Source organism: Epinephelus moara, chromosome 19 (assembly GCF_006386435.1).
Source record: "Epinephelus moara isolate mb chromosome 19, YSFRI_EMoa_1.0, whole genome shotgun sequence".
NCBI classification, from domain to species: domain Eukaryota; kingdom Metazoa; phylum Chordata; class Actinopteri; order Perciformes; family Serranidae; genus Epinephelus; species Epinephelus moara.
Window position 1 is genome coordinate 12,220,617 of NC_065524.1, and position 27,975 is coordinate 12,248,591.

General features: G+C 41.3%; 2 protein-coding genes across 7 annotated transcripts in view; both read left to right on the forward strand.

Annotated features, from left to right (window-relative positions):
* Positions 1–4,867, forward strand: part of cacul1 (CDK2 associated cullin domain 1) — a 7,005-nt gene extending 2,138 nt beyond the window's left edge. Inside the window, exons 3-8 of the mRNA XM_050070640.1 lie at positions 484–586; positions 675–770; positions 932–1,034; positions 1,276–1,365; positions 1,578–1,716; positions 2,714–4,867. Of these exons, the coding sequence (XP_049926597.1) occupies positions 484–586; positions 675–770; positions 932–1,034; positions 1,276–1,365; positions 1,578–1,716; positions 2,714–2,753 (571 nt within the window). The 3' untranslated portion in view covers positions 2,754–4,867. The remainder of the gene's footprint in view (positions 1–483; positions 587–674; positions 771–931; positions 1,035–1,275; positions 1,366–1,577; positions 1,717–2,713) is intronic.
* Positions 4,868–5,175: 308 nt separating this feature from the next.
* mypn (myopalladin) lies at positions 5,176–26,949 on the forward strand. Of its 6 annotated transcripts, XM_050071853.1 has the most exons (21): positions 5,176–5,374; positions 7,890–8,984; positions 14,386–14,561; positions 14,652–14,703; positions 14,816–15,254; positions 15,339–15,413; positions 15,500–15,641; positions 16,958–16,981; positions 17,380–17,496; positions 17,585–18,344; positions 19,056–20,153; positions 20,237–20,369; positions 20,888–20,965; positions 22,655–22,876; positions 23,743–23,892; positions 23,977–24,056; positions 24,303–24,429; positions 24,664–24,871; positions 24,980–25,145; positions 25,264–25,397; positions 25,506–26,949. In XM_050071853.1, the coding sequence occupies exons 2-21, from the start codon at positions 7,891–7,893 to the stop codon at positions 25,682–25,684; spliced, it is 5,454 nt and encodes a 1,817-aa protein (XP_049927810.1). In that variant the 5' UTR covers positions 5,176–5,374; position 7,890; the 3' UTR covers positions 25,685–26,949. The 6 variants fall into 6 exon arrangements, with proteins under 6 accessions (XP_049927810.1, XP_049927812.1, XP_049927811.1 ...); XM_050071855.1 differs by lacking the exon at positions 20,888–20,965; XM_050071854.1 differs by lacking the exon at positions 16,958–16,981.
* Positions 26,950–27,975: the final 1,026 nt, after the last annotated feature.

Consider the following 27,975-nt stretch of genomic DNA (forward strand, 5'->3'; position numbering starts at 1 on the left):
ATTTTTGAAAAAAATACTGTTTTCATTGGGAGGTTTGTTCAATAACATTTGAATTAAACTTTAACAGCTGATGACTTGAAAATTATGCTGACTGTCATTTGCATCGACTATTTAGGAAAATCAGAGAAAAATATCATTTGCATAATAATTTGGAACGCGGTGTATAATAAAATGTAGAGCATGCAAACCATAGGCAGTCCTCAGATTGATCCAAAAGGTTCACATTCCCATAAAAACACTCACAGAAAACAAATGAAGATTCCTCTTCATGCATCTGTTTGCATGTGCATATGTATAACATGAGAAATATGAGACGATACCAAGACCTTCAACCTTTCTAGCATATGTAACACATATAATATTGCTAGTCTTGAGTACTATAACACTGCCATAAAGATGTCGTGCCTCACTGGTAGATTTAATTAAACTGATATTCTGTGTTTCTTTGCCGGCCCATGTTTCTCCTTTGCTTTGTTTCCCCAGTTACGTCTACAAGTGTGTTTGCCAGCAGCACTCTGAGCTGCTCTACAATGATTTGACATTAAAAATAACAAATCATCTCCAACAGGTTTCAACCCATCTACAAGTAAGCAAATCCAAAGTCAAGGAATTGATTATGTTCAGCACATGCAGAAACTGTAAAACTGACAAACATTTGTGTTCTTGTTTTCCAGGCCAGCCCACCTGAGAACTTCATTGAGAACTTTAATGTTGCACTGACGCAATACACAGCTTCTCTTCAGTGTATAGTTCCTGTGTTTATGTACTTGGTAGGCATCTAGTTTGTTTAATATATGTTGTGAAGGCAGCATAGAACATGCACTATTAAGTGACATTTCTCAGTACAAAAATACAGCCTTGTGCCATGGTGTCACTTGTATTAAGTTTAATGCCGGCTTTTCTCTTTTTATTTTCATTGTTAATGTTTCAGAACAAGTTCTACATCGAGTCAAAGCTGAACAGAGACCTAAGAGAGGATCTGATGAAGCTGTTTGCTGATCACGTCGCAGAAATACACGTGAACACACTGATGCGTGAGTGTATCGCTTTTTTTCAAGCCCTGATGGCTTTCATTAAATTCAAACACTGCTCTTCTGCTTTTAAATGTGAACCTGTAACACCTAAAAGTGCTTACATGAAGAGCTGATGTTTGTCTCAGCCCGTTGGGATGTTGTTGTGGACGTGGGAACTGCACCGAGAGAAGACTTCATTCTTTGCTAACACAAACATCTTCTGAAATATATAATGTTTTTAATTTATTCTTTTCATGTCCAGCTCTTCTCATCAAAGCTCATTCCATGCCGTTTCAAGTGCAGCCATCTACAATGGCCAGTGTGGTTAAAGGCCTCTACAGCCTCCGACCAGGTGAGCTGTGCTCATTGTTATTACATGTTCTGCTGCCAGAAAGCTTCTGTCTGATTTAATGTCATTTAAGTGCATCCCTGCTGCAAGCTAATGTAATTTTCTTGCCTCCACTGCAGCAAACCAAACAGACATATTGGTTTATTTCTTCCACCTACAGAATAAGATGCACGATAGATGTTGTTCATAGATTATTTTTTTGTTTCCTCTTTCAGACTGGGCCCAGTTAGCCCCTGCTCTCTTCTCTGGGTTTATTCCCCAAATCAACCCCCCAGCTGTGGAGTCGCTGCTGCCTGACTACGCCGCTCATGACCAGAAGTTACAGATGGAGCTCTCCATGAACGGATTCCCGCGGTCAGTTTTCTGAAGTTTCAGTCTCAGATATTCACAGTCTGAATAAAAATATAGCTTTGGGATGTACACTTAACTTCAAATCAGGGGTGTCAAACATACCATCCAGGGGCCAGAACCGGCCAGTCAAAGGGTCCAACCCGGCCTACTGGATGACTTAAAACACCTTATATTGATAAACTTGTGAAGGCTAAGAGGTACTCGGGTAACAGTGAGTAGTAAACTGACTGAACAAGGAAAAACTGAGACATATTGTTAAACTGCACTTAATTTTGTCAAGACATCTCAGGCTGTTCGTCGTCTTTATTGTCGATGGATGAATATTTTTATGCCTCTGCGCTGGCCATTGCCGTGCCCAGAGGCATTATGTTTTCAGGATTTCTGTCTGTCCGTCCCATTCTCATGAACGCAATATTTCAAGAATGCCTTCAAATTTAGCACAAACTTCCACTTTGATTCAACAATGACCTGATTAGAATTTGGTGGTCAAAGTTCAAATGTCACTGTGACCTCACAAAACATGTTTTTGGCCATAACTCAAGAATCCATCAACTAATTATGGCAAAGTTCAAAGGTCAACTTCACTGTGACATCATAATGTTCTGCAGAAACCCTTTTCTGGCCATTATTCAGCATCATAAGGGGAGACATTTGGTCGCTCAGATACTGAAATAGTGACACTAATCCTGGATGTTCATCTTGAAACCGTGTTGATTGTGTAGATCTTCTGTGCTGCTGGATTGAACATGTGTATGAAGCATCAGTGTTTTCACAGACATGCATGTAACCTGTAAGTGCAACTTGACAGGTGTGCAGATATGTACAACCACAAAGCAGTAATTCTAGTTTCAGAATTACTTGTACTTTTTATAACGCAATGGTTTTCCTGGCCCGGCCCACTTCAGATCCAGTTTGGCTGTATATGGTGCATGACCTAAAATGAGTTAAACACCCCTGCTCCTACTTTAAATCACTAATGTAATATGTTTTTGTTTTCCAGAGGTGACCAGTCTCGCAAGCGGGCCAGTGAAGACTCTTGATAGCAGAGCAGCCGTCACCAGATTCGATGCAGAACTGTTACTGTGCCTCCTACATCTTTATCACAAGTTGGCTCACTGCACTAGGTACAATGTTGACAATGTGTCAGTTTCTTCTCTGTCCCAAGTCCCTAAACACTGTGAACAACAAAGACAGCTTGGTGTTGGGTTGCTGAGCAGAAGCGTAATCTTACTGCACTAAAAACAAGCACACAGACTTCCATTATGGTGCTTTCCTCTGTGATGCATCCAGCTTCAGTATTTGTGGGATGCTGCTGTGTGTGCTGAGATGGGTTTCTTCATGTTCTCCTCAGTTGAAGAGTGCCTTCATGGTGCCTTCTGATCGGATATCCTAACGAGGGATAGGCTGATGATGGGTATTTCATTCCTAACCTTTAACATGGAAGTGTCTTTTTGATAGACTGGGCTAATCAAGACTTTCTATTGCTGCTAATAATACTGTCCATGTGATAATACTACAGCTCCCTCAGTTTCACCCACTGTGTCTGTAACCCAGCGGCTTCACTCAACTCAAACGAGCACGGAAAGAAATGAGAACAAGGGGGACTAAGTCATTGACCTCAACTATGATTCTCTTCTTCATGTTGCCTTTACTGTGTTGGTAAACCGGATTGTATTTTCCCGTTACGCCAAAGAGGATTTGCAGTTCATTTTATATATATAATGCATTGGATTCAAGCTGACATTGTTAATGTTGTATGCTGTCTGAGTCACTGAGCCATTAATTTTTTTATACTAACACATTTTGAGCTTTGGTTGTTTATTAGGCTCCAGTCAAATTCTAACTTTAGATATGACTTGTCTGTTTTAGCCTTGCATGTAGGATTGGCAGCGACTGCCATAGAGGACATTACATGATGTACTTGCCAGAAAGCTTAAACAACCACTGAATGGTGTTTGACAATTTCCTAATTTGACCTCAGCTTGTTTGACAAATAAATTGTCCCTAAAATGTAAATATATCAATGATGCTTCATCACATTTACATAAAGAATTAGGCTTGGGTGGTATCTTTTTTTTCCCATACCTTCTTGTTAATTCACCAGGGTATATGGTATATAATGGTATTTGTGTTGGGGGGAAAAAAACCCCGTCAGAACCAGAACCATCTTGGTTAGTCTCCATTTTCCAACAATCACCAACTCTGGTTTGGTCAAAACAAACTCCTAATTCACCAACTTTTTCTACATACTGTTTTTTACCAGTGGTCTGTCTCTGCAATTGCTTACCAGCTTTAAAAGTCCTGTAACTTTATCCCCACCACTCACAGTCACCATCAGTCTCAGCTCAGCTGCCGGCGCCACTTGTAGAGACTGACCTCTGGTGGTGCACATTGTGCACTACAAAACATCACCTCAATACAGCATCTCTGTATCAGTTTAATAGGAAGAAGAGTGTCTGTATTTTTGACAGTATTAAAGAAATCATACTCTCTGGATTTCTAAATACCCTGATATACCGTAATACCTTAATACCGCTCAAGCCAAAAAAGAATGATATGCAAATGCCATTTGGCCCGAGTCTGGCTTACTTGTGTTTTAAATGTTCCTAACATGAATAGCCTGTCAACGATGTAAATAGTTTTTGGTCTTTGCATAGTAGTCAGTGTACACTAGCTTTTGTCACAGATGCATTTTTTGTTGAATGATTCACTTGAATAGTATTTGATACAAGGTCTTACACTGTTTTAAGTGTAAATAGATGCTCAGGCTTGCTTTTCGTTTCCATCTGTGGGCCTTGGAAATGGTTCTCATCGTCTTTCAAATAAACTAATTTCATTATTCATGGGGCACGAAGCTGATTGTGTTTTTCACCGTTCAAGATTTTAAATTTGGGTCTTGACAAATGTTGATCTCCTAAATAAGCAGGCATTATGATAAACCTAAAGGAGTAGAACAAAGTCAGGGTCATTGCAGATGCCAAACACTGGATGTATGTTACTTTGCTGAGATATTACTTTCTAACACACTGCAAAAAGCATTCATGTTCAAACAACTGAACAACTGTGAATAAAATTTCAGTTGGCTTAAATACTGTTTCAGAAATCTGTTGCAAAAAAATCTGTTTTCTAAAACCAATAAAATCCTTGAATCCAAGCACACACTACTGCCAGATTTTTTTTCCACCACTGACACTTTTTTACAGTGAACGACAACCGACATAAGTGCTTTGAAAATTGATTATCGCTGTTAATCTGCTGTGTTAACATTAGTGTCTGGGAGGCTCAACAAGGGGCTTCTAATTCTGTAGGATGGAGGTCTCTGACAGACCACTGGAGGAGGAATCCCTTTACAGCATGCTCTCCCTGGCCAATGAGCTGGGACGCCACCCAGACACATGGGCCAGGCCTCCCCAAAATAACCTGCGACTACTGCACTGACAAATGTTGCTACTTGTACTGGTGACATGTTTCCCTAGCTACACGGCTCCATATTTTCACAAACTCCAAGGTGAATTAAACCCAGGAAGGCTGGGCAGCTGCCTGTGTCCAAGATTTCCCCAGGTGGCAGCCACCGGAAGACCGGAGTCTCCCTCTTTGAGCACAGGTGCACTCTGAGGATTTACCAGTCCTTCACAGGGGGCCAGCTGGGTTTATTCTGAAGGTAAAACACATCACCCCCTAATTTGATTGTTGTTCACAGAGTCATGTTGACTGTCTTCTGGCATGAGCCTCATATGCTGTGCATAGACTCAGAAAATCTCTGAAATTGAGCCACAGACAGGCTGCAGTCTATTTCTGTTTGTTAAATTGAATTATCTTAACCTGCCTGCATGTGTGTTGCTGTGTTTAGCCAGGGGGCATTCGTGTGTGTGTGTGTGTGTGTGTGTGTGTGGGCTGTGACTGTGTGTTCTCTCACTCAGCAGTGTCCCATTTATGATAATTAGAGATCTGTTTGTGTAATTTGATTAATGATTGTTGTGGCTGATCAAAATCATGATAACAAGGGCACACGGGATGACGGGGACTGCTTTTTTTGTTGTTGATTTTCTTCATGTAAGATGACCCCTCGCTATTATTAGATATGACTCGGTGGGCTTGGAGCCTGTTTGCAAAGGATTAATGTACACAACAGCTGCAGCTTCAGGTCCGTTGGAAGGGCATTGCTGCCTCTCTTAATTGCGCTGATTTGAGTGTCAGTAGCATATGTGTGCCCTATCTCATGTCTGGATTCAATAACTTGCTCATGCCCAGTGTCAAAAAGTTGTGCAAAGACTAAACATCATGTAGATGTTGGTCTGAGGTGGAAGCCTGCCTGGATCCCAGCAGATCTGGTCTCAGTGCATGAACCTGATACCCTGTCGAGGTTAGAGGAAGGCTGAAATAAGGCTAAAATAAAAAACTATTTTTACCACATATCCCCTGCTTTTAACTACAGTCTCTGTACTCATATTCTATCTTTGCTCCAAATATTTCACAAGTGTAATATTACTGTCAGATATATCTGAGCCACATATCAGTATGTGTTTTTGTTAGCTCTTCACTGTATGTACCAGATATATCTGATAAATATGTGAGGGGATCAAAACAACATTTTTTTCATTGACTTCTGACCATTAATCATTTCCAGTTAAAGGTCTGTTAGATGTGTCAGTGATTTGAAGGGTCACGCTTAGGTGTCATTTACATTGGTGCAATTAAGACATGTCCCAATGACTTTTTGAAATGGCTGATTTTATCCTCATCGCTTTTTAAGAGCATAAGTTGAAAATTAGTGCCAAGAAATGTTGACTAACAAATAAGAACACTATGAGACAGACTGATTTGAACAATAAGAAAACATACAATGCAGTGTAAATATAGAAGAGACGAATGTGCATTGTCCAAAAAAATAAAGTAGGCTAAAAAGAAAAGATCAGTACCTTTAGCAAACTCTTGACACAACTTTTTCATGTCCAAGTTTTCCATTTTCTCTCTGTGAACATGACAACACATATAAGCTATTAAAGTCTCATACATTTATTAAAATGACTTGATGTGTCATTGACACGAATAGGTATCACATGAACATTTAAAGAGGTTACTTCCCCAAACAAATGAGGACTTAAGAGTGAATCATGCCTACATGTGTTGACTCAGCAGGGAAACGTTAAATAAATCAGTTGATCTACAGGAGAATAAATACATGAAAGTAATACAGAGTGGCTGAGAGCCTTACTGCATTATTTTCCATTATATTTTTATATTTCGAATTTTTTTTTTTTTTCATCTGAGCCTTTATGTCCTTATGTGACGCCTTTGAGGCCATGAATGTTTTATCCTAACAAAAAAGGTATAAAGTATATGTAACTTGTGGTATAGTTGTGTACTTCATATAACTTCTTTTTGGGGATTCAACTATCAGTGATTAACCTGCCAATTAGCTTCTCAATTATTGATAAGGCATTTGTTCTATAGAATATCAGATATAGATGTTGCTTGTTTGCTTGACGGTCTGAAAAACAGTCCAAAACCCAGAGATATTTAATTTTCTATCACAAAGGACAAAGAAAAGGGGTAAATTTTCAAATTTCAGAAGGTGGATCCTGTACAACTTTTGACATTTTTGCTAAAAAAAAAAAAAAAAAAGACGGTGGCAAATTTGAATTATTGTTTATTAGAGCTAATCGATTAATCGACTAGTGGTTTTGATGTCTTGAGACTGATGTCCTGCAGCCACTGGTTTCAGTAATATTCAGTGCAGTATGAAGACAAACTTGCAGAGCTTGAATTGTATGCTAAACAAGTGCATCCATCATAGTGAACACTAAGTTGATGTCAAGGGCATATGTTTCATTTCAGCTTTGGGGGGTACACATATGAAATGGGGGGGTTTGGTAGACTTCCCCCAGAAAAATTTTTATGCACCAATTTGTGCATTCTCTGCATCAATTTATATTGTAAACGTCTTTAATATTGTCAAAAGTTCTCTGCTGCTTATATGCCCCCCAAAAATCTATGTATATGACAGAATTAATTTTTTGCCAGTTAGATTATTGTTGCTTTGTAATGCAGTGATAATGGACTGTAGTGGGAAATCAATGGAAAATAATCAACAATAAAATGAAAAATATTTTCCACACAAATAGCTGTTGTTGTGTTTAGAATGTAATTTTATATCTTGTGATTATTTTCCACAGGATGCAGGAAAACAACATCGACCAGCCGCCATCACTGTCTCAGCTCCTAAGAGAGAGCTACCTGGCAGAGGCCAGAGCCCAGCAGCGGCACAGTGAGATGAGCCGCTCGGACGCTTCCTCCTCACGTCTTCAGATTTATGGCTCACTCAAAGGCAAGGCTGAGGACTCAGTGGGTCACAATGAGCCCCAGTTACCAGACCTCTCAGCCTTCCTCAGTCAAGAGGAGCTGGATGAGAGTGTGAACCTGGCCCGCCAGGCCATCGGACATGAGCCACGAGAGGAGAGGGCAGAGGTCAAGGCCTCTGTCGTGCCGTTAACCCACTCCAACATCTCAGCCTCAGCCTATTCCTCTGAACCCCCATCTGTTCCCTTTGCTGCTCCTTTTGCCGCCACATCTGCTGTGCCCTTCACCCAACCAGCCCCTGAACTCAAAGAACTGCCAGCCGTACACACAACATTCACATCAGACAGAAAGATGCACAAAGCATCCACACGGCAGGAAAACATGATCAGGGACACAAGGGACTCTGCTGAGGGGTTCAACGACTTTAACAGGTCAGCAAGGAACGCCCCATACGGCCCAGAGACCCAGTCCAAGAAGGAGTTCCTCAACAAGGCAGCGGACTTCATTGAGGAGCTCTCCTCTCTCTTCAAGGCCAACAGCTCCAAACGGGTACGACCAAGAGCATGCAAATCCCACAGGAGTAGGACCCAGAACAAGAGCCAAAATGATGGGACAGTTTATCCCGTTTGTCCAGACAACAGGGAGCGCTCTGCCATGCCCGCAGAGGTGGAGAAGGAAAGATCCAGCCCTGTTGTCAGCCACTACCCAGAGGCCCGGCTGGACTCTGGGATTGGGCGTGTGGAGTTTCAGGACAGCAGGATTACTGAGGGGCAGCAGTATGACTCTGTTTTCCAGGAGGTGGAGGAGGAGGAGGTGGCTGAAAGCTGTGCCCTGACAGAGACTCCATATCCGGCGGAGCCTGCGTGTGAGCCTCCTTGTTTCATCCAGAAACTGAAAAGTAGGGAGGTTCCAGAGGGCAGCAAGGTCCAACTGGACTGCATTGTGAGAGGACTCCCTGTGCCTGAAGTCCGGTAAGGCAAACGAGTGCTGTTAATAGTTTGTTTCTTAGTTTGCCAGAGATACAGTCAGACTTTCTGCTTCCATACTCTTAAAATAAGTACGTTTGCATTGAAAAGATGTAAAACTTGAAAAGGCAGACAGGTCAGTGTGGTGTGAGGTGGTGTCAGTGGCAGCATACTAAGGATCCATTTGATCACCTTTTAGTTTGGAGAAGATGTTACTAGAGTTTATGGTAGGGTGCCAGAGCAGGGATGGTGGCATGATATCAGTTTTACTCAGTGATGGAATGTAACTACGCACATTTACTCAAGTACTGTACAAATGTGGAGTGTTTCTAATTGACTTATACATTTCCATTTTATGCTACTTCTTACTTCTACTCCACTACAGTAACTAAAGCTTCCTGACAGCTTTGGTTACTAGTTACTTTGTTGATTAAGATTTTACAAAACATACGACAATATTATTATATATAATGCAAATTTATAGATTTAACTCCCCAACAGTACATAAAAAGGTCTACTAACTAGACAACTGATTCCAACAGTAAAACAAAAAACACATAAATGCATCAATAACAGTAATTTAATGTCACATAATGTCTAATAACATAACACTCACAGGGGATATTTTTCTAAATTATGAGGACATTTACTTTTGATAGTTTACTTTTGATGCTAATAATACTCACATACTTTTACTTGTAAAATTTTCAATGCAGGACATGTAATGGAGTACTTTTATTTCACAGTGTTGCTACTTTTACATTTATTGTTTGCTGACAAAGGAAATATGTATGGGTGTCGCAATATACCAGTATTGACAATAACCGTGATATTTATAAAAATAAAATATTAATATCATGTTACTTTCTTTCCGTTCTCACTTCGAACATTATTGCCCGCCATTTTATTATTTTATCCACTTCGCTTCAACCGATCACCACCAAAATTTTATCATCTGTGCCTTGTCCCATTATCAACATTTCCTGAAAATTTCATCAAAATCCATTCAAAACTTTTTGAGTTACAGACAAAAAAAAAAACAACGCTGGCGAAAACATAACCTCTTTGGTGACGTCCAATATTAACTTATCATACATTTACTGGTATTGCCACCTATGTCTGCTAATATGTAACAATTTCTAGTAACATAATATTAGTTCCAAAAATATATTTGAGGTAACGTAAGCATGGCGTCACTGTCAATTTGTCCACCAGAGACCACTGATGAGTTAATTTGTAACTGTAAAATGTCCCACTGAGGATATTGTCTTTATTCTTTAATAACCACATTTAAGGAATCAAGAACTGTGTATATGTGTCTAATGCATTTTTATAGGCTTTTCACACTGTACTTAGCCCCAGGCTAAGGGAGCAAGCGTTAACACTGGCACAGTCCTGACAAATTCCAAGTGGGCTAACTCTGATTTTGAGCCTAGCATCTGCTGGCCCTCTGAAGCAGACAGATAGATAGATGTACTTTATTGATCCCAAATTGTGAAATTCTTAAAGCCCTGAGATTGCAGACTGATCCCCTGAAAATGGACTTAACCCAAGGCTAAAAGTTGCCAGTGTGAAATGGGGCTAAGTAAACAATATAATTTTAGAATATCAACATGAGATACGTGCTCCAACTAACCCTGCAGGGGTAGCAGAGGTACAGTGCGTACTGTACAGCCCTGGGCTTAGGTCAACCCTGGGTAACAATGTGTGTGTGAAAAGGGGCTAAGCTAAGATCTACTCATAGCCCAGTGTGAAAAGCCTATAAGCTAAAAATATACATACATATCGGCCAATTTATTGTTATCAGAGAGTTTTTAACTCAAATAGTTTCATGGATATCAGCCTAAAACAATCCAGTATCAGTCAGACTGTAGTGTATACATGGGGTTAAAGATGGAGCCATGTCTGTGCCTGGGCCTCAGACCATTACTGAACAATTACAAAGTGTTTTGAGAGGTGTGAGGTAGGATGAATGATGTTTCTTTCTTGGGACTTCCAGACAGAAGTGACATGTGATGATAGCCAACAGCTGATTCTGAATGGTGTGAGTGTGTGTGTTTGTGTAGGTGTGTGTGCACTGGTGGTCAGTCAGGGTTATGTCTGGGACAAACAATAATCATAATAATCGTTAGGCTTTCGGTCATTCTTAAGAATGAGGGCGGCGTCCTGATAAATGACCATTTACAGTCAAAATGTGCAGAAACAGAAGAGGAATTTACACCTCTCACTGCGTTCATTTAACTGCCTTTGATTTCAGAGTAAAGCAGATTACATTGTTAAGAATAACATGACAGTACTTCACAGTTTGTGTTTGCTTGTCTTATCCTTTTTTATGGTTATGGAAGTTTAGTTGGATATGTATTAAAACCATGGCTAGACTCTCAGCACAACAAAGCCTTGAACTGAAGTGAAGCTGAGGCGTCAGACTATAGGGGGCATGGGCTTGTTAGTCCTACTGAACAATGTTGAGCCACTAACATATACGTGTCCAGGGAGAATGTAGCTCTCGGCCATTTTTAGACTGGACTAGCACTGGGAGCTGCAGCAGTGTCTGATAATGGAACCTGCTGAGCTCTTGGCAGAAGCATGAAGAGTTTGGTAAGATGATTTACACAGATATTGCTTCACCATTTCTTTATATGGTTTGTTTGTGGTCTGTGTGTCCTACAAGTCTGAAGAGTCCTGTTTCAGTGGATACGACTTAAAAAACTCTCGTTTCCTTGACATTATGTTCAAGCTTGGCTCTTATTTTACATATTCTGTTAACATAAAGCTCTTTAATAGACTTTAGTGTGATGTTTGTGCTTGTTTCTTCTACCCCTTCAGCTGCTGGGTTAGTGTAGTCAAAATAGAGTTGTCAAGTTCATATTTCCCATCAGTTTGCAGTGGTGTATATTGTCTCTGGTGCGTCAGGGTATAGCATTGTGTGTATACGGAGTCTAAGTTTAGCCTTATGCGTATGTGATTGGGTCAGCCAGTCAGAGCTCCCAGGCTCCAGAGGGAATCTCCTCTCTGGTTCTGAAGTCCAGAGGGAAAATAGCCATGACAGGTGCAGTGAGCGGGGTCTTTGCCGTGCAGATCAGCCACCTCCTCTACTACTCATGCTTTCAATTTAGACCCTTACTCATTAGAAATGACATAGCCTCGCCTCGGGCAGAACACTGACAGCACATTCCAACATGTGCTGTATCCAAGATCCAGATCTTCAACATAGCTTTGTGTTTTCATTGGAAACTATGCCAGGATTTAAAAAGAAATACTTAGAGCTCAAATGAATTCATCTCTATAGACAGTTGAGAAGCCATGGGGAACTTAGTTTGTGTTTTGAGGAATGGTTTTTTTGTTTAAACTGCTTTTTGAAACACTTTGGTCTATCTGGAGTGAGACATTTTAGCTGGTAATATGACTGCCTGCATATTTATTTGTAAAAGTGTTTCATATATGTGATCCATGAGCTTGGTGAAAGCACTGGATATGATTTTATAATTTTATGATGAAATCCTGCCAGAAAGTAACACATCACCTCATTCCTGCATGTTTATTGGCTGGATTGTATAAAGCATCAACCTCATCTTCTCAAAATAGACGTGCTTTGACGTAGAGGCTGCTGCATATGTTGCTGATCAGGACAAGGAAAATTACAGGTTCACTATTATAGTTTCACAATGAATAAATAGACTGTTGCCAACTGCAGCTCCAATGTAGAGGATGCTACTGAGTGGAACTAATGCCAGGTACATAATGTTAGCCAGTGAGGATGTTTTTCTTATCACTTATCACATTTTAATATAAGTCATGCCAGTCAGATTACAATACTGATTACTAAAACCTGCTTTGAATGAAGCCAGGTACATTTATTGCATGTCATTTGTGCCTTTAAATCAACTGTTTTGCGCTCCTCATCTTCATAACGTCAACAGTGCATTGAAGCGGCCTCTAAACTGGCACACTCGCATTGCTTCTTGTCTTACAGGGAAATTGATAGGGCTTGCACATCAAAACATTTTTCTCTTGGCCTGCATAACTCTACCGCATGGCACAGAGCCAGAGGCACTATTAGGGTACAGGGAAAGACACCGCATGGTACCAGCCTCATAGAAATGGTGTCAGAAGGTTAAGAGAAGGAAAGGGAAAGCTGTGTAAAAATGGGGTTTTACATAATAAAGCAAGAATAGGAGAGTCTTGGCATATCTTTCTGAGTTGAGTCACATTACAGTGCTATCACTGATTTGGAAATAGAAGTAGATTACTGCTGAAAACAACTCAAATAAAGTGACTGACAGGTGACGAATGAATGTAAAGGGGTCATTGAGGGTTTGAATGAAATGATGGGAACTGTATACTTTTACCTTCACAGTCACCAACTCTTATCTAAAGTCAACCCCAGTTAAACACGCTTAAAAGGGACAGTTCACCCCAATATCAAAAGCTCATATTCTTCCTCTCACCTGTAGCTATTTATCAATCTAGATTATTTTGGTGTGAGTTGCCAAGTGTTGGAGAGTTGTAGAAATGTCTGTCTTCTCTCTAATATAATGGAACTAGATGGCACTCGGCTTGTGGTGCTCAAAGTGCCAAAAAAATACATTTGAAAAACTCAACAGCAATGTCTCTTTCCAGAAATCATGACTCAGTTACTCAAGATAATTTACAAACCTTGTTATGAGCAGTTTCATGTAGGAACTATTTTCTTTCTAACGAACTACGCACGCTAACCAGATCACTGCACAGGAGGAGGCGTGCATCTGCTGCTAGCTCACCTAGCACCACTGAGCTAGCTAATGTTACAGCTCAGTCGAGGAGGACGGGTCCATGTCATTGGTTCGACAGCCCATTGGTTCGACATCCCATTAGTCCGACTGTCCGCGGTGCTGAACGGCTCGCGGCGGGCGTATGGTGCGCCGCGACCGGCTTGAGGCAGAGCAGGCTCACGGCTTATGTGTTTGTCACTTTCTTTTTCATTTTAACCCACACCATGATCTTTTCCTGATCCTAACCAAGTGGTTTTTGTGCCTAAACCTAACCAGACCTTAACCACAGGGCATCATGATGATTTTGGAACGGACTTCGGAACAATGAGTTTAATATGGTCGGAACAATGGGATGTCGAACCAATGGGCAGTTTCCCGAGGAGGACGCCATTAATGTTCACATCTCATGTTGTCACAAGTACGAGCCTCTTGTCCATGAGTAGGTGCACGCTACTAGTGGTCAAAAACTCCATAGGGTACCTTTAAAGCTAATGGTAAACAATTGACACAAAGTTGACCATCATATTTGCATATTGAACATGCTTTTAATACTAACAGACTAATAATTGAGAATATAGTTTTAGAGAATACAGCACTAAAAGAAGCTTACAATGCTTGGGTGCACTGAGCAGTTTGCTGTATATGTTTAATTCCAGGTGGTTTTGTGAGGGCAAGGAGCTGGAGAACAGCCCTGACATTCAGATCATCACTAACGGCGAGCTGCACTCTCTGATCATCGCTGAGGCCTTCGAGGAAGATACCGGGCGCTACTCATGCTTTGCATCTAATTTCTATGGCACTGACTCCACGTCAGCTGAGATCTATGTCGAAGGTGATTCTGTCTTTCTTATTGACACGTTTTACAGTGAAGTTAAACACTGTCAGTGATGGAGTGTGTGCTCTTGCTTGTTCAATCCAACAGGTGCCTCCTCATCAGATTCTGAGGGGGAGCAGCACATTGAACATGTAGCCCAGTGAGTTTTTACCATTTTGTCATTAAGACTTACTTTTTATTTTTGTGGAGCTTTAGCTACTTTATTGCAACACTAAATAACAGGTTACCTTTATTTCTCTGTGATTTTAAAGGCTACAGAAATCTACACCTCCATCAAAGAGTCAGACTCCCTCTGTAGAAGAGGGCGACTCTCCGTCATACCAACCTGCAACAGCCACTGAGGAGCCAGCAGAGCAGCTCTCCTCTCCACCAACTAACCAAATAATCCCAGAACCTCTCCTACCAGTCTGGACATCAGCCACCATACTTCCTGTTCAAGAGCCCCCTACAACATCTGTGGCATCCACAGCACAACCAGCTCAGGAGGAAGCAACAGTGTCACCTGTGCAGGTGTTTCCTTCTTCGTCACCTGGTGATACAGAGGTCTCAGAATCCCAGGGGGTGCCTGTCACATCCACACCACCACCAGTGCAGACAGCTGCAGCGATAGCTACATCGCTGCCTTTGAACTCAGTGGTCTCCACTGTGCTGCCTGTCCTGTCAGCTCCAACACAAACACCACAACCTGAGGTAGAAGAGCTGAAACACTTCCTTTCTTTATAGTTTCTGCTCAGTTTTGTATATTTTAATCAACATGTGGGCTTTTATCTTCAGAGTCAAACCTCCAACCACAACTATCCACAAGGGTTGAACAGCCAACCTATCATGGCTGCCCCTGTATTCACAAAGGTAGAGGCCTTTTTAAAAAAAATGCATACTGCTGCTGTCGGTTATGTGTTTATTAATGCAACATATGCAATGTTTTGTCCCACCAGAGCCTGCAGGACCTCCATGCCTCAGAAGGCCAGCTGGTGGTGCTAGAGTGCCGTGTGAAAGGGGTGCCGTCCCCTCGAGTGGACTGGTACAGAGATGGAAACATTATAGAGGACTCTCCTGATTTCAGGATCCTGCAGAAAAGTAAGATCTGCTGCTGCCCAAATACTGTCATATTATTAAAAGTGCAAATGAGCTTCATGTATTTTTGAGAGAGCTGTATCTCTGAAATGTATACCATAGCCAGATCTGACATGCTGTGTTTCATAAAAACACTTGGAACTCTGAGATTTAAAGACGTAATTGCATCTTAAATGAGTCATTTTAATTCAGATATATTTCTGTAATCTCACAGTTTCTTAAAAACCGTGTTGTGCTGAGAAGAAAATGAATCAAAGAACTGATGCTATAATAAAAACATTAGTATTGTCTTCAAATTAACATTAAGTCCTTTATCTTAATTTTTTTTATGAACCCAAAAAGCTAAAAAATGTTAATGTTGCTGTGAAAGAGTGTCAAGTTATGGATGTGTTTACATGCATAAACCTATATACAGTTTAAATAAAATAAAGATAAATATACCATATAAAGATCATGGAAAAGAACAGCAACAGTCTGGGGGCGGCAGGTAACTCTCAACCCTAGTTTATGCCTCTTGAATATTAAAGAAAGATATCAAAGATGTGACTGTTAAATATATGAAATGGCCAGGAGTCGCTATTACCACTAATAATAAGGTCATACTCAGACACTGGAAGGAGAGTGATCCTCCAAACTATCAAGCATGGCTTAATATAGTGAAATCAGCTTCCTACAAGCTTATCATTTATAAGATAAACAGTAAACCGGATTCTTCTTGGGAATCTGGGAACTGTTTCTGATACATTCCAGGGTAACCAACTCAGAGCCGGGTCTAACTTGACAAATCAGAGCTAAAAACATAAAGTCACAGTCCAGTGGTGAAGACAATTGGTGTATGTTTGGGTCAAGGGGGTGGGAGTATACAAATATTGTCTCCTGAATAGCTTTATTGTTCTGTTGATTTTGTATTTAATTTTATTTGTATTATTTATTTTTATATTTTGATGCATTTAATCTCAATATGTACATACTATCTATTGTGTGGGGGTGAATTAATGTGCGGGCGGGTTAACAGGGTTATGTGTAGGTGCTGGGAACCTGTTGTAATCTGTTTTATTGATTTATTTAGTTATTTATCTTCTATTATTTTCTTTCTCCCTTGTTTTTTAATCATTTGTTGTTTAATATACTTTTGCTATCTTGTATAATTTAAAGAAAGTAAATATGTTATCTTATAAAACAGTGCTGAATTGTGGAAATCAGCAGCATAAATATATTAAACTCAGTGATGACATTGAGTCTCAGAAGTGCTAATGATTCTTAAACCATAACATTTACTGCAGTTTCATGATGCTTTTTGGTACTTGTTTCCATTTCAGAGCCCAGATCTCCAGCTGAATCAGGTATATATTAAACCCTCATCAGTCAAAAACACAAGTGTTGACTGCACCGAAGCAGCTGCCTGTTTGTATATGATGCTGCAGTGTGTACATATTAATCTGCTCAAGTGTTTATAGTCCTTGGCTGAGGCTTCTGCTCGTCTTCTGTACATAAGCCAGGGCTGCTTTTCCCTGACTCTGGACCATATAAGGTAGTCTCTCATCTTGTGTCAAACCACCATGGCAGATCACTACAACCTGCTTTAGCTGCAGATAGACTCTCAGCCCCAGTAACACAGAGAAACCTCACTGCTGGGCATCTCAAACAAAAGTCATGTATCTGTCCTCAGTGTTAAGAAGGTAATGTGATGCAGTCACACCAAGCCAAGCTGATTATGTGAGTATCATTTCTTTACCTCTAGAGGAAATATGCACTCTGGTCATTGCTGAGGTCTTTCCTGAAGATTCGGGGATGTTTACTTGTACAGCAAGCAACAAGTATGGAACCGTGTCCAGCGCTGCTGCTCTAAAGGTCAAAGGTAACACTTCTGTTTCACTCTCAGCTATTGTGCATTCTTATAATCGTACATAGCAAATATTGATATCTGTCTCTCCGACTCCCATCAGGCAATGGCAGCAACAGCCACGTGAGGCCTTTCAGCAGTTTGACAGTAGAGCCCAATCGCATCCATGAACCTTCATCAGCTCCCACTATGAACCCTCAACTAGAGGTTACTGTGACCAACAGCATCAAGCCCCACTCCAGCACCATTCGCCTAGACCCGCTTATCTCTAGCACCGTGCGCCTGGACCCCTTGAGCACCAGCACCCTCCGTTTGGACCCAAATGGCTCCAGCATGTTGCGTCCAGACCCCCTTCGCACCAGTCTACCCAGTTTGGAACCCTCCAGCCTAAGCAGCAGCTCCGGCCTCAACTCTCGCAGCAGCAGCACCCCAAACTTAGACCCCCTCTATGTCCACCAGAACCCTCCTAGATCCAGTGGAGCACGTCCAGAACCACAGAGCAGCGGACAGGTGCTCTCACACCCAAAACCCTTCATTTCTCCATTTGCAGTTGAGGCTTCAACTGAACAGGAAGTGTCCAGACCTGTAGTGACATCGCCTGACACAAGCCCCAAAGTTAAGGGAACCCCAAACCACCAGAATGGGAGCATTATTGTGGTGCCCCTCCCAGATCCGCCTCCTAACTCCTGCCTAAAGACGGGCAACCAGACGAACCACAAAGACTCCAGAGTCGGCCTGCGTGTGCACTTTAAACTGCCCGAGGATGAAGAGGATAAACAGAGTGATGCATCCAGTCAGTGTGATGATGACACCACCTTGTTGGCTAACAAAGAACCCCCACCAGTGCTGGCTAAACCCAAACTGTGAGTAGTCTCAAAAATGTCCCAACTGTGCTGAAACTGACACTAACCCACAAGTGTGTCAGAATGCTCTGTGACAGTGTAGTATGAGGTGAAGAGAGTTTGTAGATTGTGTCCTCAGTTTGTTTTGTATCAAAGTGAGGGAGATGGGCTGTATTGAGTGGTGGGAGGATCCTCTTCTCTTGCTCAACTTGCAGCTGTAATCAGTTGCAATTCATAAATGAATGCATGCGGACTTAAAATGTGGACCTTCCGGCTCTCTAAAACAAAGGATGGGATTTTCTATTTGTAAGTTTACTTCTATGCATTTATGTTCATCTAATATTTCAGATGATGCTGTAAGTTATATCCTGTATGGTTTGGTTAGCCTGTTTAGTGCTGCTCTTTTAACACCATAAGATAAATATGGCAATTTGTCCTGTTTTGCTTCATCTAAGTAAAGTTGCAGTAATTTGATGATAAATAAAAGAGAGCATCCTGTTTAGAATGAAAGCGTTACGTGTCTTGAGCTTGGACAGTGTTTTTTTTCTAGGCTTCTTGTTGGTAGCCCATACAAGGGCAGAGTATTCTTCATGCTGACTTTGGCTCATTCCTGCTGGGGTTTACAGGGTGGACTTAATTTATGAGAGCAGCGCACTGAGCCGCTCTCATTTTCACCATGTATAGTGTCATTTTTTCATAGTTCTTTAATTTTAGTTTTGCTTCCATCAACAGGGACCCGGCCCAGCTCCAGCTTCTGCACAACCAGGTCCTCATGGAGCAGCAGCAGGACACTGAGCCTCAGACCCAAACCCGCACCCCCACCCGGCTTCAGTCCCAACCCCAACTCCAGATTCAGATCCAGCCTGAGGTCCAAACCTCCAGCGAAGGTCCGCTGTGGTCACCCCGAATGCACCGTGAACCCCATCCGCCACCTTTCCAGACCTACCTTAACACCACAACATCCCCACAGCAGACGCCTCACTCTGCACCTCCACTGACCACCGCTCCCCCTGCACCCTCTCTGAGCTCTGCTCCAGCACTCAGCACCACCTTTTCACCTCCTCTCAACACTTCTCCTTTTAGCTCCCCTCCTTCAATCCCTCAGCTAAACACTTCCTCCCTGGTGACCTCCCCTCCACCTGCCCCACAGCTGAAAACAGCTCCTCCTCTTAGTGTAGCTCCCGTAACCCAGATGAACACCATCCATGCCTCTCACATCAACCTGTCCCCTGCAGCTCTTGCCAAAACTGCCCCCACACCCCAATTTTTCTCTCCTCCTGCACCAAAGCTTACTACAGCCCCTACAGAGCCAACCCCAGCCTTACAGCAGCTTACATCTCCTACTCCTCTACTGAGAAGCACCCACGCCTCCCTCATGAACCTCACCGCCACCTCCCACACTTTCAACTACACCCGGCCTAAAGAGTTCATAGCTGCTCAGACCTTCTCACCAGTCAGGAGTCCCTCCCCAACAGAATCACCAGTCCCTCTGCTCCAAGAGCTGGCCGCCGAGCTCAATTCCTCTGCAGCTAGTTCCCCTACTCTACCGCCATTCTCCCCCCCGCCCAGGATCTTCCCCACGAGGGTGCTCAAGTCTCCCACCAGCCCTCCTTCGCTCGTGTCCTCACCTACACCAGTGTCGGGGTCTTTACTGAACAGTGTGTTCGCCATACGAGCTCAGTCACCTCCCCAGGCCTCCTCACCCACATCCAGCAGCTCCACCCCTAGCCCCATTCAAAACCCTGTGGCGTTCCTGAGCGCCGTCCTGCCATCACTGACCCCGAGTCCACTCACCAACTCAATGGGCCTGCCAAAAGGCGCTCCTTTAGGGTACGCTCTCTGCAAACCGCAGTGTTCATGAGATTGGTGAACTGTCACATGCTCTAATACGTGTTTTCCTTCTGTCTCTTCAGGCTAAAAAAGAATGTACCAAAGGTGCGCCGCCCGTCCATTGAAGACATTCGTGAAAGCAAAGAACTTCTCCTCCATGACATCGAGAAAAAGCTTCGATTTAGAGACGACACAATACATCTTGCACATCAACAGGTACCAAGTCGTCTCCAGCTCTGATCGATGTCTTCCTTTTTGACTGCTTTACTGGCAGTGATGTAGTGGTGAATAAATATAATAATGCAGACTTCAGCTTACATTACATCCCTGCTGATGAATGTCAATAAATGATCAATTTGTTGACATGTAGGTATGTGATCACAAATTTTTAACTAACCAACATTTAACCGATGACTGTGCTGCATTCTCAATTGTCTCCAGGCTTCTATTTATGTATTCATATTGAGATGAATACATAAGTAGATATCTACAAGGATATTAAAAGACAGATTTTTAAAAGTGTAAAATCATCCTGATTGACTCAGAGGCAATGAGGAGCTCGCTTCAGTTCAGCAGAGCATCAGCCATCACTCCCTCCCCAGTCATTCACTGTTGTGTGCCCATGTAGTGTAGCAACAAACGCATGCTATTAACAATTAGCTCATGTGTTATTCCATCAGTATATGTTTGTGTGTCTGTGTTGGCGTTCATCATCCATCCCTATCCTCTCATAGAAGCTGAGTTATGAGGGGAAAACAGCGAGCAGACCCCTTGGACCAATCATTCCTGCTACTGTCATTAACTATGATGAGGTACAAGGATCCTCCCGTCCCAAGCATTGCTTTGCTCGAGGCTGTATGGGTTATTCAGATGTTTCAGACCGACATTTAAAACTTTATTATCTAAATACTATAATTTATCGATATCTCTAATCAAGCATTTAAGCTTCTGTACTAATATAAAACCTGCACGAATAATCTGAAAAATTGAATTTAGGGTTAAAATTCATTAAACTGATGAAATGTAACGACTCTTTTTCAACCTGGACCCTGTTTTCCGATGTTTTTATGTCTAAGTGACTAATGGGAACAACAATTTGTGAAATTGTTCCGGCATACAGCAGGAGGGCTGCAGTGTCCAAATGTAATCCCAACAGGCCCATCAGACTCCATTTTAATAAACAATAATTTTTATCATCGTAAAACACACTTCTTTCAAAGTCGACAGAAACAAGAATTATCGCCTCTGAGAACCAGTCAAGTTGCAGTTGCAGGTTACATCCATGTCTGTCCAGACTCATATGTAGACATGACAGAAGACAATGCTTCAAATATGGATGTTGCTTCAAAGAAGCTACAAATTCTAAAATATTACAGATAACACTAAGATGTTTCAGGGAAGTTGACCTTTGACCTTTTGGATTTAAAATGTCATCACTTTAATTTTATCATTAGATATTTGTGTGAAATTTTGACATAATTAGCATATGAATTCTTGAGTGCTGGCCAAAAACATCTTTTGTGAGGTCGCAGTGACCTATAAACACTAAAATCAAATCAGTTCATCACTGAGTCCAAGTGGACGTTTGTGCCAAATTAGAGGAAATTTCCTCAAGGTATTTTTGAGATATCTCGTTCACAAGAATGGGATGTATGAGCATAAGTCTGGATAGCCAACCCAAAAACATAATGCCTCCAGCCACGGCTGTTTTTTTGTTTTGTTTTGTTTTTCTTTTTTTTTTCTTTAATAAGACAAATAACATACACAACATATAGCAACCAAAGCATGGCTGCATGGACATTGCAGCCTGTTTCGCTGCTGCTGGCTGCAGCAAACTTGCTCAATAATGGACCAATTTCAAAAATATTTGTTCCCATTTGTGAGGAACAACATGGGAAAACAGGATCCAGGTTGGAAAATACCAGTTACCCCTAAACTAATGTGACACTCTCCCCACTGAAGCTTGCAGCCCATTTCTTCTGTATGCATTTCAGATTTTCCCAAAAGGCCATTTTAACATAGTCCTTCTTCTTTGCAATACTTTTCTGAAAAAGAAAAAAAATGAACTCACAAACCTGCATATTGTTTTTTCACACACTTTAACAATCTCCTGCTCGTTATGTCATTCAACTCTTCAGTTCACTTCAGTTCATCTTCCTCTGTTCTCTGTTTTACCTTCAGCCTTATTTTGTTTGGTTGGATGAGAAAAATGTTTTACCGAGTGATAATGTCAGCAAATGCCGCTGCATGATCCTCATCATCGAGTGGTTTAAAGTCACAATCTGTACCTTTCTGTTCTGAGATCTGAGTTATAGATTGTTACTTTAATACCGTGGTTGCTACATGATAACCAGATGCACGCTGTCGCAGGTTCCTGATTAGTGCATACCTCTCCTAAAGCATTTGTTGCTTGTCTCAGTGTTACGCGTCCACGTCCAAGACAGATGCAATGCGACACTGACTGTGGTCATTACTTGTATGTGGTGGTTTTCCTCTTCCAGGAGTACAAAGTGTCCAATTTTGAGCAGAGACTAATGAGCGAGATCGAATTCCGTTTGGAGCGGACGCCAGTGGAGGAGTCGGATGATGAGGTGCAGCACGATGACGTCCCGAGGGGAAAATGCATCGCCCCAATATTTGACAAGAAACTGAAGAATTTTAAAGCCATGGAAGGCGGGCCTGTCACTTTCTCATGTAAAGTCGTGGGAATCCCTTTTCCAAAGGTGAGAGGTCGACAACTTTTCCGCAGAAATTACAGTATGTCCTGTCATTTTTATCCCTTACGTTTATTCTCCACTCATCTGTTTTTATTTTCGTTTATTTAACCAGATAATATCCAATTACAATAAAATCAATTGTGACCTGCCCAAGAAAGGCAGCAAACTTATCAAGTACACAATGATTATATAATACAAGAAAATACAAAACAATACATCATAAATTTGATGTCTGAAATGAAGATTTATGTCCAACAAAATGCCAAGATATGTATATGCATCAACAAACTCAATACCCACACCTTCAAGGGAGTTATAAGAGAGAGAAGAAACCTTAGTAAAACTGGGTGCAAATAGCATTGCCCTAGTTTTGTTTGCACTTAAGAGCAGTTTTAAGTTAATGAGAAAATGCTGCAACAAATGAAACAAAAGTCAGACTAAAACTTGTTAACTGCAGTCTTAACAGAAGGAGCAGAGGAATACATGATTGTATCATCAGCATGCTTATGGCACACTATTTGCTTCATCTGGTTACAAACAATAGTGACATATAATAGAAAGAGCAGAGACCCCAAAATAGATCCTTGAGGAACTCCCTTTTCCAGAACAACAGGATCAGAAACAACATCACCAAATGTGACAAATTGCATGCAGTCAGTTAAACAACTCTGAAACCAGTTGGCCACTTTATGACCGATACCAGCTTTCACCAGGATGTTAATAAAACATGATGATCTACTGTTTCAAATGTCTTAAATCTAAAAACAAACAGACACAGAATAATTGGTCTAAATCCAGATTGCATGGGATTTAGGATACTGTGCAAGTCTAGGAATACTTTCAGCTGATCTGACACTAAGGTGTCTTATCAGGTTTACTGGTTCAAGGATGGCAAGCAGATCTTGAGGAGGAACATCCATTACAGGAAGATAAGAGAGGGGGATGGGACCTGTGCTCTGCATATAGAGTCCACGACCAATGACGACGATGGCAACTACACCATCATGGCAGCTAATCCACAGGTGATACTTCACACATCCTGTTCATGCTGTCAGCACCTTCTCCACAGCTGCAAAATCTAATATGTGATATTTAATGACCACCAGGGACGAATCAGCTGCTCGGGTCATTTGATAGTCCAAACGGGACCTCCCCGAAACAGACTGACACCTATTCACTCTCAGAGGTGAGCAGGACTGAGTGTGCAGTGTGATCTGCAGAGGTAAGAAGAAGTCTTCTGCAGCATGAGGAACCAGCCATTTATTATTTTTCCTCTCTGACAATAATGACATTATGACATTATCATATGTATCTTTCTAATCTAATATACTAACATGCACCACTATAAAGACAAACATGGATTAATGTCAAAGTGTGTGTTTGTGCCCTGTACATGTACATGTACATCCGCTCACCTCTTTATGTTTGTTAGGGTGCGAGCCCGCATACAGGAAGTTGAAGGTGAGCAAACGCAAGAGCGTTTTTTTCGGCCTCACTTCCTCCAGGCTCCGGGCGACATGCTGGCTCACGAAGGACGACTGTGTAGACTAGACTGTAAGGTAGGCAGCAGGTCCTGGCATGTACAATCTGTAAATATAAAGGCAATCCAGACACTTCAAGTGGAGTGGAGTACCTGGATTGCCCGTCTGTGTTTTTTCCCCGTTTTCCAAGAGCATCCAACACACTTTTTTGATCTAGATTTGATCATACAGAGTAACCAGTCATCTCTTTTTTTGCAATCTGTAAAATAAGACATTTTTGCTTCATCTTACTGTCAATGTTTTGTCTTCCAGGTAAGCGGCCTCCCCAACCCAGAGCTGATGTGGTTGGTCAACGGGAGGCCAATCTATCCAGACTTTTACCACAAGATGTTGGTGCGGGAGAATGGCATCCATTCTCTCGTCATTGATCCTCTGACGCAAAATGACGCCGGCACATACACGTGTATTGCAAGCAACAAAGCAGGACAGAGCTCCTTTAGTCTAGAGCTGAAAGTTGTGGGTAAGGACTGGATACGATCAGTGAAAAGGAACTGATTACTCGTTAATTGCAATTGAGCTGAAAATTGACTGTAGAAGCTCCAGTAATCGAAGTCTTGTCCTCTTTTAGAGAAAGAGATGAAGCACCCTCCTGAGTTTGTGGAGAAGCTGCAGAACATGGGTATTCCTGAGGGGACTCCAGTCAGGCTGGAGTGTCGGGTGGTGGGGATGCCCCCTCCAGCCATCTTCTGGAAGAAAGACAATGACACCATTCCTAAAACTAGGGACAGAATCAGGTTGGTAGGAGTCCTGAATCTCTCTGTGTGGCTGTTTCAGTTCAATGTGTTACAACTTAAGAGTTTCAAATATCTCTATTGGAACTGTAATAAATTCCCCATGATCTGTTTATTTCAGCATGTCCCAGGATTCAACAGGATATGTGTGTCTCCTTATCCAGCCAACAACAAAGGACGATGCTGGCTGGTACACAGTGTCAGCAAAAAACGATGCTGGAGTTGTATCCTGCACCTGCAGGCTTGATATCTATGGTGAATATTCTGTCTAGCTGTTTAACTATCAGCTTATCAAGACATGTTGCCACATTTTTTAGCTTGTCGCTATTAAGAAGTAATGCTAGCTATCTGCTGCGCCTTCAGCACAGTGGCATCAGAGCGTCCCTGCACCCATGAAAAAGACTCAGCGCACGGGCAGCCGCTATGCAGCTCTGACAGGCCAGGGGCTCGACATCAAGTCAGCTTTCCCCACCTCAGAGACCAACCCCATCCTGTTCTCCAGCTCCCCTCCTGAGGTCATGCTGGAGAGTGAGGAGCTGTGACGCTGCAGCACGGTGACCCTCAGAGGCCTCCCAGCACACGCTACGACCTCTCTGAGGTCAAAACAGTAGAGGGCTAAAAGAGTGATCCGAGCATTGTCATGTGATTTGTGTGATGCATTTGAAGTGATACACTCAGAGTAGAATGGCAAAGAATTACTGTGTTAAAGCTATCAGCATTGATAGTGAGTTTGTCACCATTCCTATTTATTCAAGTCATATGAAGAGTGTTTTAAATACAGGAAAAAAAAACAGATTTGCAAAGTCTTAGCTCTTGAGCCATCAGTGGAGTTGAATAGTGTTCTCTGACAGGTTTGAATGACACACGTTTGTTTTCTACATCATATTTAGCTACGATAGTGAGGCTGAGTGTTAGTGGTAACATCTGTTCTTAATTGTTAGTCCTGTTCTCGAAGTGGTACAAGCACTGCTTAATTTTATTGCAAAAATATAGATATACCTGTATTGGTAGTAATAGTTTCTTTTAAAGTTTATATATAAAAAAAGTAGTTTTAAGTTATTGTTTATTACTAATCAGAGATAGTTTACAGTATAATAATAGACATTTGAATGTGCCATTTAGATCAGTTTATTTAAGTGGCTCCAGCAAGATAGGATTCTTTCTACATTTACCCAAGTCATTTATTGGTTCACATTTTTTGCACCATTTTTTCATGTGCTTGCATGATAAAGGCTGATGAAGATGCAATATTATATAACATAACAAACACACTATGGCTGCTCACAGTCATAATAATAACATGCTGTTAGTTGACTTGTGGTTAGTGGCTGACACAAAAACTGTTGTGATTTTTTTGCTTTCAGGTGATTTAATTCATCTTTGTATTGACAAAGATTTATTTCGACCGCATCTATAGATGGAGCTGCATCACCAGAGGAATGAGTCACATGAGACTAAAGTCTCTGTTGGCTTCACTTTAAAATGACACCAACAAGTCACACGTATCCTACAGAGGTTATTACTGAACTCTGAATAACATAAATTCAAGTCGTTTTGAAAACATATGAAAGAAAAGCACATAATCAACTGATGTAAAGTTGCACATTGTAAAATAGTTTTGTCCTTCTCAGAATAAAGTTATATTTATTCAAATGAGTGATATTTTTACTCTGCTGCATGCTGCTGCTACCCTATTTTCAGTGCTGCTTTGCACCTTATGAAGTTTAGAGTCGGGTCTGTCACGATAATTACGCTATCGACTTATCGAGGTCAGTAAAAATGATCAAGGTCATGTCCATATATCATTTAATATTTCCCATTATGTTTACATGCGTGGTAGCTTACTGAAGAATGTCAACAACATTTTTAGGATGCCAGAATAAAGAACAGGGTTTTCTCTACCATTATAAGACTTGGACACAGTGCCTAAGAAAAATAAAATAAATATATGGTTGCGCTGGTTCTGTCTCTTATCTACACACTGTGTCAGAGTTTCACCATGGGCAGGGCTCAGGCAGCTCCTCCACACACAAACATTCATTTATGTTTTATTAATTTATTAATTAATTCCAATTCAAATGTCTAAATATTCTTATGAATTAAAAGTCCATTGCTCTCTGAAAGGGTGCACTTGCATTATTATGCTATTATCATTATATTAGTGGCATATAATGACCATAGAATGATAATAATCTTGTTTATTGCACTTATTTTGGGTAAAATATATCATCCAACAAAAGTAGTTATTGTGACAGTTCTATGTAGTGTGTCTCACTTCATCTCTTTATGAGAATTTAATGCAGAATGTATTAAAAGAGGGTAATGGGTAGTTGCGTCTGACATGAATGTGGGTTAAAATCTAAATTTCTGCTGTCATTACTGAGAGCTTGTTTTGACTACGCTGTAATCAGAGCCCTATTAGCTTAAACTGATGCCAGATTCAAAGCAAATGGGAAAGCTCAGAAGCCAATTAAGCATTGCTAATCAGTCCAATTAGAGGGGAAGAGAGTTCAAATAGGCATAAAATTACATTCACCTTACGTGACCTAATTATACTCGGAGCCTCATCTCACCAGCTGCTAGGCCTACTTGTTAACTGGGTGCTGTATGTGTTGTAAATATCTGTGGGATTTGAATGAGTTTTGTTTTTAAAATCCAATGGTTTGGATTTTTTGTTATTTATTTAATTTATTACACTCATGGCTCACTTGTACTAAATATTACCATGATGTTTCAAATTCTGGTTTACATTTTCTAAGCATACTCATTTTTAATACTGCTGTAACGACACCATAAGAGCAGCAATGATTTTAGTTTGTTACAAAACCAGCAG